General features: G+C 41.6%; 1 protein-coding gene across 3 annotated transcripts in view; it reads right to left on the bottom strand.

Annotated features, from left to right (window-relative positions):
- AMPH (amphiphysin) overlaps positions 1-16,899 on the bottom strand; it is a 189,804-nt gene that overhangs the window by 50,891 nt on the left and 122,014 nt on the right. For all 3 annotated transcript variants that reach the window (XM_065884344.1, XM_065884343.1, XM_065884345.1), the window contains exons 7-11: positions 16,416-16,501; positions 9,938-10,013; positions 9,218-9,300; positions 6,314-6,452; positions 5,090-5,218 (exon numbers count right to left, since the gene is read on the bottom strand). In XM_065884344.1, the coding sequence (XP_065740416.1) occupies positions 5,090-5,218; positions 6,314-6,452; positions 9,218-9,300; positions 9,938-10,013; positions 16,416-16,501 (513 nt within the window). The remainder of the gene's footprint in view (positions 1-5,089; positions 5,219-6,313; positions 6,453-9,217; positions 9,301-9,937; positions 10,014-16,415; positions 16,502-16,899) is intronic.

Below are 16,899 nucleotides of genomic sequence, written 5' to 3'. Positions count from 1 at the left end.
ATCTAGTTTCAAGACAGTATAAAGGGACAGTCATCAAGATGGTGTGGTACTTGGCATAAACCTAAGCAAAAAGATCAATGGAAAACCAGTCCAGAAACAGAACTATACACATATGGACAACTAATTTTCCACAAAGGTACAAAGGCAATTAAGGAGAATAATGCTAGACTTTTCAACTATTGTATATCCATATGTAAAGAAATAAATTTCAACCCATACTGACTGACTCTGGGCTTGAAAAGCACTATTTTTTCCTCTTTCCGATTTTCATCTTATTAATTCTTTCTGTCTTCAAAGAATGTTAACATGTTTACTTTGAAAAAAAATATCAACTGAAAGTAGAAGCAGCTGGTCCAGAAATATGCTACATTGAAAAGAAAAGCCAGGGCGGTATTTAAAAGCAGGTTACAGACACCCAGGAAGCCAGTGACGCACATGTAAATAATCGCAGTCTGGCCCCATCAGGATTGAGGAGATGAAAAAGGGCTGTCTCGTGAACGTATTTTGCAAGTTGAAAAATCTATTTAAGTTTGATTGGCTAGGAAAAAGAGGTTTATTTCACGAACTTAAAATGTAAGATGCAGCTTTAGGCTGGAGAACGGAGATCTAAGAGTAGCAAAGTAAATAGTGCTGACGTGATCCCGACGGTCACACGATTTAAAGGCTGTGCTGATGTCTTGCCTTCCCGCACATCAGGGTGACAGGAGGGCTTCGAGAAACAAGCTGGGCTGTTCAGAAGATAATCCCTTTGGATTCGTAAACAAGAAAGCTATATCAAAGAGAGAAAATATGTGACGTCATTGTCAGGAAAAGATTTAGACCAAATAGTTGGGGTATCTGCTATGAAAAAAAAATCCAAAAACAAGCCATCTTTTCTTCCTCACTGCTATTTGACAGGAAGATAGGCAAGAAGGGACCCTGCCCCTAGCCCTGCCTCTCAAGGGGTCCCCACGCTTTTGAGCACCTTTCTTGGAATTTTTTAGATCACCCTCTGGTTGTGGGAATCAGCTACCGCTAGCAGTGCCATCCAAGCAGCACACCCCTGGAACAGGAGCTGCATGGGCCCGGCCCCCATCTTTCCACTTTGGAGCATTCTCCCACCCTAACTCCACAGGGAGGGTCCATCTCATACCCCAGGAGTCTGGGGCTCATAAATCACCAGGTTGCCCTGGAACTTGGTGGCCAGGCCTGCTGCAAAGAGGCTGGCTGACAAGCAGACCTGTCCCACTGGCCGGCATTTCACTTACGGGGTCCCGTGAGACTGGCCACCAGGATGCTGCTGGCACGTTCACATCAAGTGACTCAGACTGCTTATACGGAGAGCTCCTGAGCCAAAAAAAGTATTTGCCCAGGACCACAATCCCTAAGGAAAGGCCTGGTGGGAGGGGACGGTGAATATCTGAATTAAAGTTAAGTAACCAAGTCAGCATAGAAAACACTCCAGGACATTTTCTGAAGAAAAAAGGAGACAACCTTGCATGTACACATATATCTATGTGTATTTATACACATGATTTTTTTTTTTGGTCTTGATCTCTGGTAAAAATCTTATTTATTCCCCATATATTTGGCTTCCAGGGATGTAATACCTTTTTAAAATGTTTACCAAAAATCCATTTCCTAAGAATAGAGTATTTTGAGGGGAATGGGAGATTATTTGAGAAGCTCTTATTTAAAGAAAGTACACAGAGATTTTGTTGCAGAACTCCTCAGAGCCCCATACATGCTGAAAGGGACTATGAAAAATGCAAAAGGAGATGTAGCCCCCACCCTTCTATGATCAAAGATGCCCTTTTCACAGCATCTCATGGGACTAGATGGAAAATGCTGTTTTGAAAGAATAATGCAGGTGTGTGCACACACACACACACACACACACACACATAGGATTTCTTCCTATTTAAGTTCCTGGGAGTTAAATACATGGAGGGATGGATTTGTCCTTTATCGGGTCCATATTTGTAAACACAGAACCAGAAAAGCAAAGTCAGCCCTGTGGTCTTGATAAGCAGGCATCTCCCTATAAGCAGATAAGGATATTTCCAGAGAAGATTCTGGGAAATATATATTTCCCAAATACACATGCTACATTTAAGGTTTGGGCCATTAGAGGGCTCTGTAGACCTGATGGATTTCTGTTTCCAATCCCAGGACATTCTCAAGGGAGAATTATCGCTGTGACGAAGCCTGGTGTATGAAACATACAAATCCATCAGAGATGAGGAATATTTCATTCATCACGTCTTGAGCTTCCAGGTGGGATTAATACAAATGCTTTTCTTCCCCATTATGCAAATGATAAAAATAGCAAACTGGGGGCATAAATCTATTTGTTAAATGTAAAATGACCCATTAAACATTTTGAAAACAGTAAAATAAAATTTATATATAAATATATATATGAATCACTTTGCTGTACGCCAGAAGCTAACACAACATTGTAAATCAACTATACTTCAATAAAGAAAAAATAAGTGAAATTAAATAAAGCTAGATTATATCACTCAATAAGGGAGAAAGCAGACTGAACTATAAATCCCTGATTCACTCCTGCTCTTATTGCGACATGAGACTCACAGCCATTGAATCGATGGAAATGCTTCGAGTTACATACTGGGGTCCACCTGCTAGAACCATGTTGCCACTTATATCCAGAAGAAAATGACAGAAAATCCTTTCTGCCTCCTTCCCAGAGTAAAAGAAAACAATCTATATGAAGTTGAACCCTCCCCAAATGCACCCCCGTAATGTCTCTGGGGGTTACTTCTTTCAGAGTCACCTGGCACACTGATGGACGTGACCCAGCCAGTAAGTTATAAGTGGCAGACAGACAGAGCTTGATGATTTCAGAGCAGATACAGGCCAGGAAACCATGGCATTGAGTGTGCTGAGCCCAGATATTTACACACACATCCAAATTGGAAGAGAAATTGTATTTCTTTAGGTTTCAGACACTGTAATAGATATAAAGCAAAATAAAAACGTGTTGCAAAGTTCTAAAAAGAAGAAATGATAAAAGGCGCTAACGTGTATTAATATATATTGCAAAATGGGAGATGCTTTTCCTTCCCTTTCCAACAGCCTTGGAGTCATGCATACAGACTATCGAAGCTGGGGCAAGGGGGCTCCATCAGCTATCTGTGTCACTGCAGTAGCCACACTGCTACGGCCACAGCTGGAGACGTTTCTGCTTTGAAAGGTGCTTCCTCTCCCTCTCCTCTCCCTAACTCTTGACTTTGCCCATCACTCTCAGTCAACAACACCAGCACACGTTAAGACTCTTAGGAGGACTTAGGCACCTCTTCTGGCGTCTGTAATTTTTAGAAGTGCTTTGATTCTTTTTTTTCCCCCACTGTAAAGGACCCTTATATGAGCCAGCAAACTGCAAATAAAAAAAACATTTTCGAAGAAAGAACTCTTTTAAACCCCATCTTTACTTCAGAACCAGTCTATGTGTCACGTTTTCTCTACTCCAGTGGCCTCAGCTGCTACATGTCCTCAGCTAAATACACACGGCTTCTAGGTGGCTACATTCTCTATTGATGATGGAATTGAGAGGATGCTCTCGCGGGGTCCAGGTGAAAGCAACTTGAGTAAGGGTATTATCACCCTAAAACACTGTTGCTTTTAAAGTGATGTAGCTAAAAACAGAATGAGCTGTTAGAAATACAAAGGGACAGCACAACTTGGAAGTGAAAACTGCTCCAGTTTGGTGCCACGGCCATGGCGGATGCTGGGTAAGATCATTTGGCTCTAAGACCGCTATCCCTGGTGGCATCTGTGCATCCACAGATATAATTGGTCCACGCACTGATAAAAGTGCAGTTCCCCCTCCTCAAAGGAGCTACTAAATCACATTTCAAGTTCTAATTAGCTTACCAAATTCAGCACCTCATACAAACAACAGGAGAAGGAAAACAACAGCTAAAAGCATCGTGCTGATCCATAAATGCCCTCGAAAGAGATGAGAAATTAGGATGTGCCACTGCACTGCTTCTGAGTTTTCATTTTCTGAGCTCCCTGTTTTTAGCACATTATTTCCATTATTATCGACAGGATGCAATTGTAATTGGGATACAATATGCAGTGTTGTTATGGATGTACTCAGTAATTACAATGCTGTGTTTGCACCCCTTGTAAAATGTTAAAATTATTTCTGACCCTGAGAACACCAGGAGGAAATGATATTGGCATGACTTCTCTGGGGACATTCACTCTCAACAAAGAGATGGCTTTGAGGGCATTAGGAGCAACTGAGTCCTTGAGGCAATGGGACAACCAAACTGGGACAGGTGTAGGTATAACATTGAGAGTAGCTGTAGGTGGAGCACACACACAATCAGGCATCTTGAAAAGCAGGGGCAACGCTGGTGCCAAGTCATGGAAATGAATACATTTACTCCTGCTAAAGGTCAAAAGACTTAATATTCACCTCTTTGAATTTCATTTTCCTATTCTCTGCTAGGGAGCAATATGGAAGAAATGATAAAAGGCACAAACGTGTATTAATATATATTGATATCACCAAGGTGCTGGTGACGTAACAGAAAAAGTGGAAGTAACCTGTGACCACCATCAACGGTTGGTTCCATCCATCTGATAGAATACCCCGGTCAAACTCTTTTTGGAAAAGACAATATTATGACATGAAAAAATGCTCAGTAAGATGACGCAGAAAATTCAGGAATACCTAACAATACAATCCGAATTCTGTGCTGCAAAACTGATAAAACAAAAAAACTAAAAGAAAAAATAACTAAAAGAAAGTAAACCAAAATGCGTCAGCGGTTACGTTAGTGTTATGATTTAAGGGATTATTAAAATTCTTCACTTTACACTTAGTATTTTTCCCAACTTTCTATAGGAAGGATGTACAACTCTTAACAGTGGGAAAAATGAGTCTTTTCAAATACCGCACATCTCCCATTTGGGAACCCTTTAGACACACCAAGTATTGATAAAGCAAACCTAAATGACAACTGAAATTACATTGTTGGCTTGAACATCTGCCACCTTCTTGAGATGAGCTCTGAGAGTCCCTCTGCTGTGGTGCTTTAGTGAACATCCCAGCTCTGTATCAGGCACTCACCTGAGAAGGCGTCGTCACACTGATTTCCGGAACAAAGTTGTCCTCGAAGAAACTGATGATGTTCTCCTGCTGCAGCTCCTTTGTTGGGGTGACTTTAGGGAGAGGTGGGACAGGAGGCCCTTTCCTTGTCTAAGAAGCATCACACAAACCAACAGGGGTTAATTCAGGCAAAGATGGCATGGGAGACATGCAGAAATGTCACGTGAACAGAGCTAGGGGAACAGATGGATTGCTGATTGAAATGTAGGTCTGCTTAGAGAAATAAGCCCACCTGATTCGGGCAAAGAACGCCTTCCTGGGTAGCCCTCAGAGCTCTGACAACCAGTGGCCCAATGAGAAAAATTCAGGCTATGAGGCTCCATCCATCTCAACCCAAGCGCCATACACAGGGCTGCGGTGCCACGTGTACCTGTGCCTCTCAAGGTAAATTAAGGCAGTACCTTCTCTGAAGTCAACTGAAAATGATTTCTCACTTCAGCAGTGCATTAGCATTCTAGAACTAACATCCAGCAAGCTTTTCACTGGAGTTAGTGAGACCACCATAAGCAGCGTACATCTCAGTCGGCACTCCAGTATTTTGGAAAATAAGCGTTTTAGAGATCTATCCGTTATTCATACCTTCGTACAACGTTCCTTAGTTTCAACCATACACAAGAAAGCTTGAACTGGATTGGACACTTCAAGTTTCCCCACAGGAATTTCATTTTTGCCAAAAGCAGGGAAGCAAATTCCCTGTATTTATCTTTGCTTGGCCCTTTCTGCTTCCTTCAAACACTTGTTCCATCATTTTTGTTGAGCGCACGCACAATATACCGCGGGTGACACAAAAAACGTGAAATGACATACACGTCGTGGCCTTTCTTGCTCCAGATGTTACCTAAAGCACTAACAGGAGGGAGGCTTCCTGGAAAAGGTAGGATTCAACAGAACCTTAAAGGACAGGACTCTGAGAAAAGGAGAGCATGCGAGCCTGAGGAAGCTGAGATTGTGGAAAGACGTGTCAACACACTCAAGCAGAGGGTATGTGAGGAAACATAAAAATCCAAGTAAGAGAAGGAAGCTGATTCCTTGGTGACGGTCACAATGCCCAAGGCTCCCACCTCAAAACCTGCCTGACTGGAAACTCTTGTCAATGTCCCCGCCCCATAGAATTACCCCAGGTGTGGTCAACTGAGCACCAGTTTTCCCAGTCCCCCTAATATTATACACGTGATCTCTTCCTACCTGCGAGGGTGACCGAGGCCGGGCTGGTGCAGGAGACGCAGGTACCAGCGTGTGATTTGGACTAGCTGTCGGGCTCGGGATGGGTGAAGGCTCCTCGGGCGGCGACGGCGTCTTTGCGATACGGAGAGGACCCGAGTCGCTGGATGAACACAGAGAGTAAGCAGGGCTCCTTGTAAGGAACAGAACTTATTTCTCAGGGGCCCTCCTTCCCACAGAAAAACTGAGGCACTCCAGGTACTGTTGGTTGTCTACTCCCTCTTCCTGTTAATTCTGCTTATTGGCAATGGTGATGTGGTAACTGGTACTATGTACTGTCCACTGCGTGCCAGATCCCGTTCATATATTATCTCCAATCATCACAAGACCCATGCACGACTGTCCCCACTTTACAGGTAAGTAAAGTAGGGCACAGAGAGGATAAAGATCCCTAAAGTCACTGGGCAACTTAGTGGATCTGAATTCTGGCCTTGGTAATGCAAACCCCTGTTCTTTCCACTGGGCCAGACGGACTCTGCAAGGGTCTTCCAAACATAAGCTGAATTAATTGAACTAATTTTACTTTTGATTTTTAAGAGAATCTTGCTATGGCATAATCTATAGCAAAACCTACCCCCCAAATGATTCGTGGGGTATTAAAAAGCATCCTTAGGAGAGCACTCATTAAGATTTTGTAGGAGTGCTTTCTGATGACATTTAGAAATTAATTCATTATTTCTCTTTCTACACCTTATGGCACAGTGACTCAACTCAGACAGCTTGAAACTGCAAACATATTATGTGATGGATGTGAGAGTCTGTACTGTTTCCTGAGAGCCCACTACATTCCTGGCACCAGGCCAGATGCCTGTCGTCAGCCCAAATGCAACAGCTAAGACACTACTCGGGATACATCCTACTCTCTAAGAATTTCTAAACTCTACAGATTTGAGGGAACAAGGTCTGCACCCCCAAATAAATGAGCACGTACACAGCAGCAGGGTCTACATATTCAAGGGGCTGAGGGAATAGGTCCCGTGGACAAGACGCGGACACATGCATGATTGGGGCCGTGCCAGCAATCATGGCCTCTGCTGGGAAGCACAGCCCCCAAATCTATGCCAAATGGAGACCCCGCTGAGCTCACTCACCACCTTGTTCTGCGGAGGAACATGGAAAAAAATGAAGAACGTTTGTCAAGTGGTCGTGGCCCCGCTTTTTCTTCATTGTATCTGATTCAGCAACATTGCAACTTCCAGATGCCTCTGTCCCTTTCCTCTCTGTGTAAGGGAACAACCTTTTCCCATGCACTGCATCTCTAAATCACCCAAATGTCACTGTGATACTCTTATTACAATTCTTTCTTGGTTTCTAACCTCATATTGAAATAATTGTATTGGAAACAGCAGCTCTATCCCTTTCCTGTATTCTGTTAGGCAACATTCTTTCCCTTAGACAAAGAAAATATACTTAATGCTCACTTAGAATAGCAGCCAGAGTAGGGACTACAAGTACAGCTAGACCAAGGAGCATCAAATAAGAAAATTACCTATTTCTGGGGAGTTCCAAACACTGATATACGGAGGTGGATATATGGAAGTGGTGGTGCCTGTGTTAAGAGTATGTGTGTTTTTATAAATGCGTGTGTATCATGTATACATTGACTGATGTTAAAATCCTTAAGTACAGAATGTCAGGACTGCATATTACCTTAGAAGCTGTTTAGTTCAATAGCACATTTTTATTTCTGTTGATTAAAAAAGAGCTCTTAAACCAGAGAGGTTATTGAACTTACTCAAGGAAGGCACAGCAAATTAACTGCAGAGTCAGAAACTTGAAATCCGAGTCTTCTGACTTCCAACCCAAGCCTCACTAGCTTGCACTACTTGAGTACATAATGTCTGAGAAGGATGGATAAAAGGGATTCCCAAATCACAGGAGAAAGCTGCTGTGAATCCAAACCCTGGCAGTGTAGACCATTTACTTACAGATCACTGAGCCTTTGGTATAACTGACTGGTGTACTCAAAATAAAACCAAACCAATGTTCAACAAAACAACACAGTGCTTTCAAGGTCAAGTTTGGAGGTAAGATGAGGTCTCACCTACTTCCTTTCTCCTTTCCCAAAATGGATTCATTAAAGGTATAAGTACGAATAATAAGTATCAGGAATAACTGTTGTGAGTTTGGGGAATTCCCTTCTCCAAATAAAGTAACAAGTGCACAGCTAGAAATTATATGTAAGGGACGTCCCTGGTGGCACAGTGGTTAAGAATCCGCCTGTCAATGCAGGGAACACAGGTTCAAGCCCTGGTCCGGGAAGATCCCACATGCTGCGGAGCAACTAAGGCCATGCGCCACAACTACTGACCCTGAGCTCTAGAGCCCGGGAGCCACAACTACTGAGCCCACGTGCCACAACTACTGAAGCCCATGCGCCTAGAGCCCGTGCTCCACAGCAAGAGAAGCCACCGCAATGAGAAGCCCACGCACTGCAACGAAGAGTAGCTCCCCGCTCGCCGCAACTAGAGAAAAGCCGGAGCACAGCAACGAAGACCCAACGCAGCCAAAAATAAATAAAATAAAAAAATTTTATTTTAAATAAAAAATAAAATAAAAAAATAAATTTATTAAAAAAAAAGAAATTATATGTAAAAAGCTGACACCACTGCTGGAAAGCAGAGAGAGGTAGATATCAACTCTATTGTGACAATGACAAAAGTCCATGGAGATACATCTGAAGGTTAAAAGTCAATGTAAAAGCACAGAACTAAGGCTGGCGTCAGCCTCCAGATGGAAGGGCTCCTTGGTTTTAGATCTTTGGAGGATGAGTAAAAGACCATAGGCTGATACAAACTGCAGAATTTGCAACAATCCTTGCTTTCAAGGTGTACAGACATGAACTTGGCTCTGATGAACATGGCCTACCTGGGAGCTCCTTGAATGGTGAAGGCCTTGTCAGCATGCTGGTCACCCAATTTCGTCATCACTTCATATAGTTTGTGGCAAAGCTAAGGGGACAGAGGCCACTGCTGTAAGTCATTCTGGTGCAAATTCAGGCTACTGACCCCAGAAAGGAATTGTTTATTGAAAAACTAAGAATCTTATGATGGTATGGATGGTCCCAGGATAATTTAACCTCTGAACAGGGTTCAACTTAAAATTCATGTCAAAACTGTCAGGCCACAAACACAAATAAACTAATATATATACAAACCAGAGCAGGAAAACTTATTGTTTACATTGATTCCATTAGAGATAAAGTCATACAACCTCCCTGCTGAACTAAGAAAACATTAGTCGACAACAGAGCTGCTGACTATGTGAATGTCTGGAGACCAATTTCTCCTGAGCCTAAAGACTTGGAAATCCAACTTTAAAAATTGATTGAAAGAAAAAAAATAACGACTGTAAGACTGTAACAAGCAGGCAGGGATTCATGAAAGCACAAACTAAAATCTTTACCAGCTATACAGAACCGTGTGGTCACTACAAAAAAATGTAGAAATATTATTGAGGGTCATGAAACACTATTAAAAGAAACATGAAAGAGAGTGAATTATTTGCATAATGCTGTGCCATTTCATTTGCTTCCAGAACATTCACTTACTTTATATTCCATAAGGAAAAACAATCTTCATTACTCACCACCGCAATTTCCTTATGAAACTTGGCCTCTAGGCTAGAGACATTTTTGAAAGTATTGACATAAAATCCAACTCGTCTACCATGTAGAGATACAAAGAGGAAAGAAGAGATGGGAAAGACCGGTCAGCAAAACTGTATTTTCAATGGCAACGACATATATTAAAAACAGATTTTCTTTACGTAATTTTGAATAACATTGGATTAAATAAAAATACGTAACCCAGAGTAGGCCCAACCCTTCCTGATTTGTTAATGAACAAAAACACCTTCTTTTGGTATACAGCACAACCTTTCCTGGAGTGTTGGTAATAACCCCAACAAATGGTTCTCACACTTCAGTGTTCACCAGGGTCACTTGGAGGTTTGTTTCTGATTCAGTAGGTCTGAGGTGGGGACTGAGAATTTGAATTTCTAACAAGCTCTAGGTAATACTGATGCTGCTGGCTCAGAGATAACGCTTTTGGAACCACTGCCCTAAGCATTTGTAGTTTAGATTTGTATCTTGTAAAAGTTTTCAGATAGAGAAGTTTATTAATTTTTACAAAATATAAATGGTCTAGTTTTGGTATCATATATTTGGATTCTGAAATTTGTTTGATAGAGAGAAATAAAAAAATCTACAAATTAATTACAATTTTTCAGCTGAAGTGAGAGTGTACTTTCATTGAACAAATAAAAACACAAGCTACTCATCGCAATACCTCAAACACATTTGTGAAGTAAAGTCATGGTGGGGGGATTCTGTGAAATGAGCAAGGTCCCCTCAGTCTTCATGTTTAGGTCCCTAATAGTAAGCACACCAGTCAGCCCAGTGGATTCAGCCCAGTATCCCCAGTAAAAGTTCCCTCTGCTCTAAATGAAGGCTCTTTGGACTCTATATTTAATTCAGTCCTTCTGACTCCATCTGAGCAAATCACTACTTTGATTTAATTCATGTTCTTTTTTCAGTGACATTCTCAAAAATCATCCCAGAATCCTGATTGGTTTATGCCAATAAAGAGCAAGAAAGGACCAGAAATACTAAATAGGTCTAATATATGGAGTAAACATATATTCAGGGAGTTTATAATAAGAATACTTACTGGGGAATAAGAATGTGCCCATACACAGTAGGCACCCCTCTTATTTAAACAAAGAGTTGAAAGGGTAGAGAAAAGGGGGCTTCTAGTGGCTTAGCTGTGCCTTGTGGTGAGTCAAATTCCATACAGTAGCGGTGGATGAATGTTGCGTCATCATTAAAGCCAATAAAAAGAAGAGTCATCTAAGCACTTTCTTATATTCCCTCACTTAACCCTCATAACAACCCCCTAGGCAGTGATTCTCATTTTACATCCAAAAAAACTGAGGCACAGAGAGTTTTATTGTCCCAGGCCATGCAGTTAACAAGTAGAGAACCAGTATTTGGTTGCAAAAGGAGGAAAACGCAATAGAAAAGCATGGCATGTTTGCCAAGAAATTCTGCTGAAGCGTGAATGTTGTTATTTCCATGCTTTCTCATGAATTACGTGGATTGGAATTTTAATAAAATAAAAGCTAGAAGTTCAATTTAGACGTTCGGAAATGAAACAGTAGTTGAGTGCTAAAATCCATTCTACCAATAAGACTTACTTCTCCTATGGCTTAACCTGTACCTTAGATTCCTACCATGTTTCACTTAATCTTTTTTTTTTTAATAAGATTAGTTTCTTTGGGCTTTCTTCATCCTTTTTTTCAGCTTCATTAAGGTCTAATCGACAAATAAAATTGTACGATATTTAAAGTGACATGATGGTGACTTGATATATACATTGTGAAAGGATTCCCCCAACTAGTTAATGAACACACCCATCACCTCACATATTTATCTTTTTCTTGTAGAACATTTAAGTTCTATTAGCAAATTTCAATTATATAACACAGTGTTATCAACTACAGTCACCATATTTTACATTAGGTCCTCAGTCCTTATTCATTAGAGCTGAAAGTTTGTACCTTTTACCAACCTCTCCCTACTTCCCCCACCACCAGCACCTGGCAACCACTTTTCTACACTGTTGCTATGAGTTTGCCTTTTTTAAAAAAAGATACCACATATAAGCGATACCATGCAATATAACCTCACACCTATTAGAATGGGTATCATCAGAATGACAAGAGAAAACAGATGTTGGCAAGGATGTGGAGAAAACGGAGCCCTTGAGCACTGTTGGTGAGAATGTAAATTGGTGCAGCTGCTATGGGAAACAGTATGGAGATTCCTCAAAAAATTAAAAATAGAACTATCATACGATCCAGCAATTCCACTTCTGGGTATATATACATGAGGGAATGGAGACAGAATCTCAAACAGGTATCTGCACTTCCATGTTCATTGCAGCGTTATTCACAATAGCCAAGATATAGAAACAATCCGAGTGTCCATCAACGGATGAGTGGATAAAGAAGATGTGATATATAGATACAATGAAACATTATTCAGCCATGAGAAGGAAGGAAATCCTGCCATTTGTGACAAGACGTATAGACCTTGAGGGTATTATGCTAAGTGAAATAAGCCAGACAGAGAAAGACCCATGAATGTTTTGCTCAATCTTAATATTCTTTATCTACAGTGATTGGCCCTGAATTCACCTTTTTCTTTTAATTGATTTAAAGTACAGTTGATCCTTGAACAACACAGGTTTGAACTGTGCAGATCCACTTACACATGGATTTTTTCAATAAAGATAGTACTTGTATTTTCATTTGACAGATCTTTAAATTAACTAAGTGTAGGGGAAAGCTTGTGTTCAATGAGAGATCGTGATAGGTGGAGTCAAAAGAACTAGGGTTTGAGTTCTGATTCTAGCTGAACTGTTTCAGTTTCCTGCCCTTGGACGAGTCATTTATCAATTCTTTTGTTTTTGAGGCAGAGCTAGCAGTACTCGGACTTTAGACTGTGTGAGGGTCAGCAACCCTGCGTTGTTCAAGAGTCAACTGTAATATACATAATCATGTGTATGTCTGTACACACACACACACATTAATAAAGAAAATCCTGGCGTAGTGTGTTTGGGAAATAGTTAGTACGCGGAGGGTCAGATCAGAAGCCTGGGAGGTGACGGCCTGGGGAGACGGAGGACCTTCCAGACCAGGAAGCACGCATTTATTTGCAGGCCACAGTTACTTACAACCCATGGCCCTGTTGGACCTGGGGGAAGGAGAGGACTTGGACCTGTATTTGAGGAAGCTAACTAAGGCAGAGGCTGGATGGGAGAGGAGAGACTGCACGTGTCCTGACAATATCGTGCAGAGGGACCCAGCTCTTGCATGATTTGCAAAGGAGTCTTCCTGGGGCACTTGAACTGGCAGCCTAGGACCCCAATCACGCAGACAGTAGTTCCTCATTCAATTACTAGACAAAGAGACTATCTAACTCTGGCTGCACACCTGGTGGTGGGCTATGGTGGCTCCAGACACTAACAATCCAGTTGGAGGAGCACGTGAGGGCTGACTGATGAACATGTGCTCCATTCATACTGGTGAGAGAAAGAAGCAGATTTCAGAACAGCACGCGAGTGTTAAAGGTACCACAAAAGGCCATACGTGGTTACATAGCAAAAATTAGCAGATACGCCAGAAACAGCTGAAGGAACCAAGAGGAGAGGAGAGGGATGAGCCCTGTGCCAGCTGCAAACATCTGCTTGAGACGACAAAGAGGCTGCCCTGAAGAAGGGTCAGATTTAAATAGAGATGGGGGAGTGGGATGAAGTTGAAGTTGATGGTGGGTATCGTTTTCTTTGCATCGATTTTTCACTGTAATAAACAAAACCCTAATGAAGACCTATGACTTGAACTCCGGGTCCAGCTTTACTAGTTCCTTTGAATAAGCTTCTTGGCTGTAAATGCTGGGTGAAAGGCACGGAAAATAGAAGCTTCGATGGGCACTGCCGACCTGCTCCCCCTTCTGATCCCTCAACTTTGAATGTGACTTCACACAAAACCTTTGTAAATATGATGAGAAAGAATTAGCATCTCACCAACTATTTAATTATGTATGTTCCTTTAATGAAAGGTGAGTTAACATTTTTTTGTTCATTTATTTATCGCCCATTTGAATTTCTCCTTTTGTGAGTCATCTATTCCTAGTTTGCTTATTTCTTGATGTCGTTTTATTCTTATTTATTTATAAGGGATTTTCTATTAAACACATTGAACTTTGAATACATTGAGCAAAAACAAGAATCCCCTTTCTTCTATTTTTAAATTCTGTTTCCTGATACACAGCGTATCTTGTTTATATCAATGATTATTTAGAGAAATAACTGGCACTAGAGAGAAATACCTTATTTAGAATGACTAAACAAACATCCACAATTTTCTAATATGTTTATTGTTTCCTTTTAGAACTGAGAAATTAAATCAACTAGATGTATTTAATTGAGAAAAAAGTTCAATATTTTTAATGCAACTTATCATATAGTGATTCTCTCCAGTTTATGAAATCAGAGATTCTTTCAAAGTAGGTACTGCCTTGGTCTAGTTCGTGAGTATAGGCCCAGCACCTAATATAGCAGAACAGGACAGAACAGGCATGCAGTAAATAGTCCATGAATAGGGCTTCCCTGGTGGCGCAGTTGTTGGATGTCCGCCTGCCGATGCAGGGGACACGGGTTCGTGCCCCGGTCCGGGAAGATCCCACATGCCGCGGAGTGGCTGGGCCCGTGAGCCATGGCCACTGAGCCTGCGTGTCCGGAGCCTGTGCTCCGCAACGGGAGAGGCCACAGCAGTGAGAGGCCCGCGAACACACACACACACACACACACACACACACACACACACACACACACAAAGTCCATGAATAAATGAATGAATGAAAAAGCAAATGAACAAACCAATGAATGAACAAATTTGGCACTCATTCCACTGGAAGGGCACATTCTGACTACAACCTTGGCTTCTAAAAAACTAGCGTCACCAGCAGTAAGATATACACCCACAAAGAGTATCAGGCTCTGAATTCTGATATCATCTGCTTGGGAGGTTTCATTTCACAAGTTCTTCATAAACAAGAGACTCTGAGACATTACCATTTCCCCAAAGGACTTGTCTGAGGCCTTCTCAGGTCCCTCCTGGTCAGCTGTCAAGGCCAACTTAATTTCTTTATTAAGATGTTTCTTTGTTCTCGGAAATGGTGGAAAGGATTAAAAGCTCAGCTTACCACAGTCCCAGCTTGCCAGCCAGGACGCTCGCACCTCAGCAGTGCCCTGAGGGAAGCCTGTCCCCCCGGGACCTGGTCACTGTTTCCCCCAGAGCCCCCTACAATGGAAGAATAATACTCTGCCTATAAGTCTGTTTCTGTGTCATAGATAGGTTCATTTGTGCCATATTTTAGATTCCACATGTAAGTGATATCATATGGGATTTGTCTTTCTCTTTCTGACTTAACCTCACTTACGATCATGTCTAGTTGCATCCATGTTGCCGCAAATGGCGTTATTTTGTTCTTTTTTATGGCTGAGTAGTATTCCATTGTATATACGTACCATATCTTCTTTATCCATTCATCTGTCAATGGACACTTAGGTTGCTTCCATGTTTTGGCTATTGTGAATAGTGCTGTTATGAATAGAGGGGCGCATATATCTTTTTCAATTAGAGTTTTCATCTTTTTCAGATATATGCCCAGGAGTAGGATTGCTGGATCATATGGTAATTCTATTTTTAGTTTTCTGAGGAACCTCCATACTGTTTTCCATAGTGGCCGCACCAATTTACATTCTCATCAACAGTGTACGAGGGTTCCCTTTTCTCCATATCCTCGCCAAGATTTAGGATTTGACTTAAAGCAGTGTTGCAATGACAAGCACAATTCTGTTTATTCAGGGTGGTAGCATGGGGGTGCTGATGGGAATTCAGAGATATAAGGCCCCACTTCACCCAACAACTTCTCGTTCAACCACTGAGTGGGAAAACTGCACTTATGGCATGAGAAATGCAGAATACCTATAAATAAGAACAGTTAACATCTAAAATAGGAATGAAGTTCGGGTTAACAGGTAAGGGCTGAAAGTAGAGGCTTCGTATCAAAGACAGAAGACTAGATGAGCTATTGGAATAAAGGAAGTTCTTCCAAAAGCTAAAAGAGTATCCTCGTAAATTTCAAGGTTAAGGACAGTTCTCCTAATGCTTCTTGGCTGAGATTTGGGTCTCCACCTGGGAAATATACCAAGGTCTAACACTGTGCCATCCAATGGAGTAGCTGCTAGCTACATCAGGTTATTTAAATTTAAAAGAGTTAAAGAGAAATCATTTTAATTTAAAATTCAGTTCCCCGGTCACACTAGTCATATTCCAAGTGCTCAACAGCTAGCCACGTGTGGCAAGTAGCTCCCATATTGGAAATTATAGATTACTGAACACTTCTATCGCACAGTGCTGAAGCCGCACACGGAATAAGACAAGAGAAGGAATATTCTCTGTTCGCGAACTTCTATAACCTGTACAGAAACATCTTTACCTTGACCATAATGATGGTAACTCTTCTTGTAAGTCAACGTTAAACTCTTCAAACACTTTCTGTGCTTTCTGAAATTCCTCTTCTGCCTAGAAGTGACACATAACATGTTTACACTAAAAAATATCACATAGACACAAGCCATTTCTAGACACAACATCGCTTAATATAAAATAGGAATAGCTTTATGGCATCCCGGAAACATTTTGGGAAGGAAAGAATCTGGTAAAAATCCAAAAGATTTTTTTCAATAAAAGTGAAATACTGGGGACTTCCCTGGTGGCGCAGTGGTAAAGAATCCACCTGCCAATGCAGAGGACACAGGTTTGATTCCTGGCCCGGGAAGATCCCACATGCTGCGGAGCAACTAAGCCCGTGCGCCACAACTACTGAGCCTGCGCTGTAGAGCCCGCGAGCCACAACTACTGAGCCTGTGCTCTAGAGCCCACGAGCCACAACTACTGAGCCCACGTGCCACAGCTACTGA

This window comes from Phocoena phocoena, chromosome 9 (assembly GCF_963924675.1).
Source record: "Phocoena phocoena chromosome 9, mPhoPho1.1, whole genome shotgun sequence".
Taxonomy (NCBI): domain Eukaryota; kingdom Metazoa; phylum Chordata; class Mammalia; order Artiodactyla; family Phocoenidae; genus Phocoena; species Phocoena phocoena.
The sequence above is the reverse complement of the archived record's forward strand: the minus strand, read 5'-3'. Positions and strand labels throughout refer to the sequence as shown.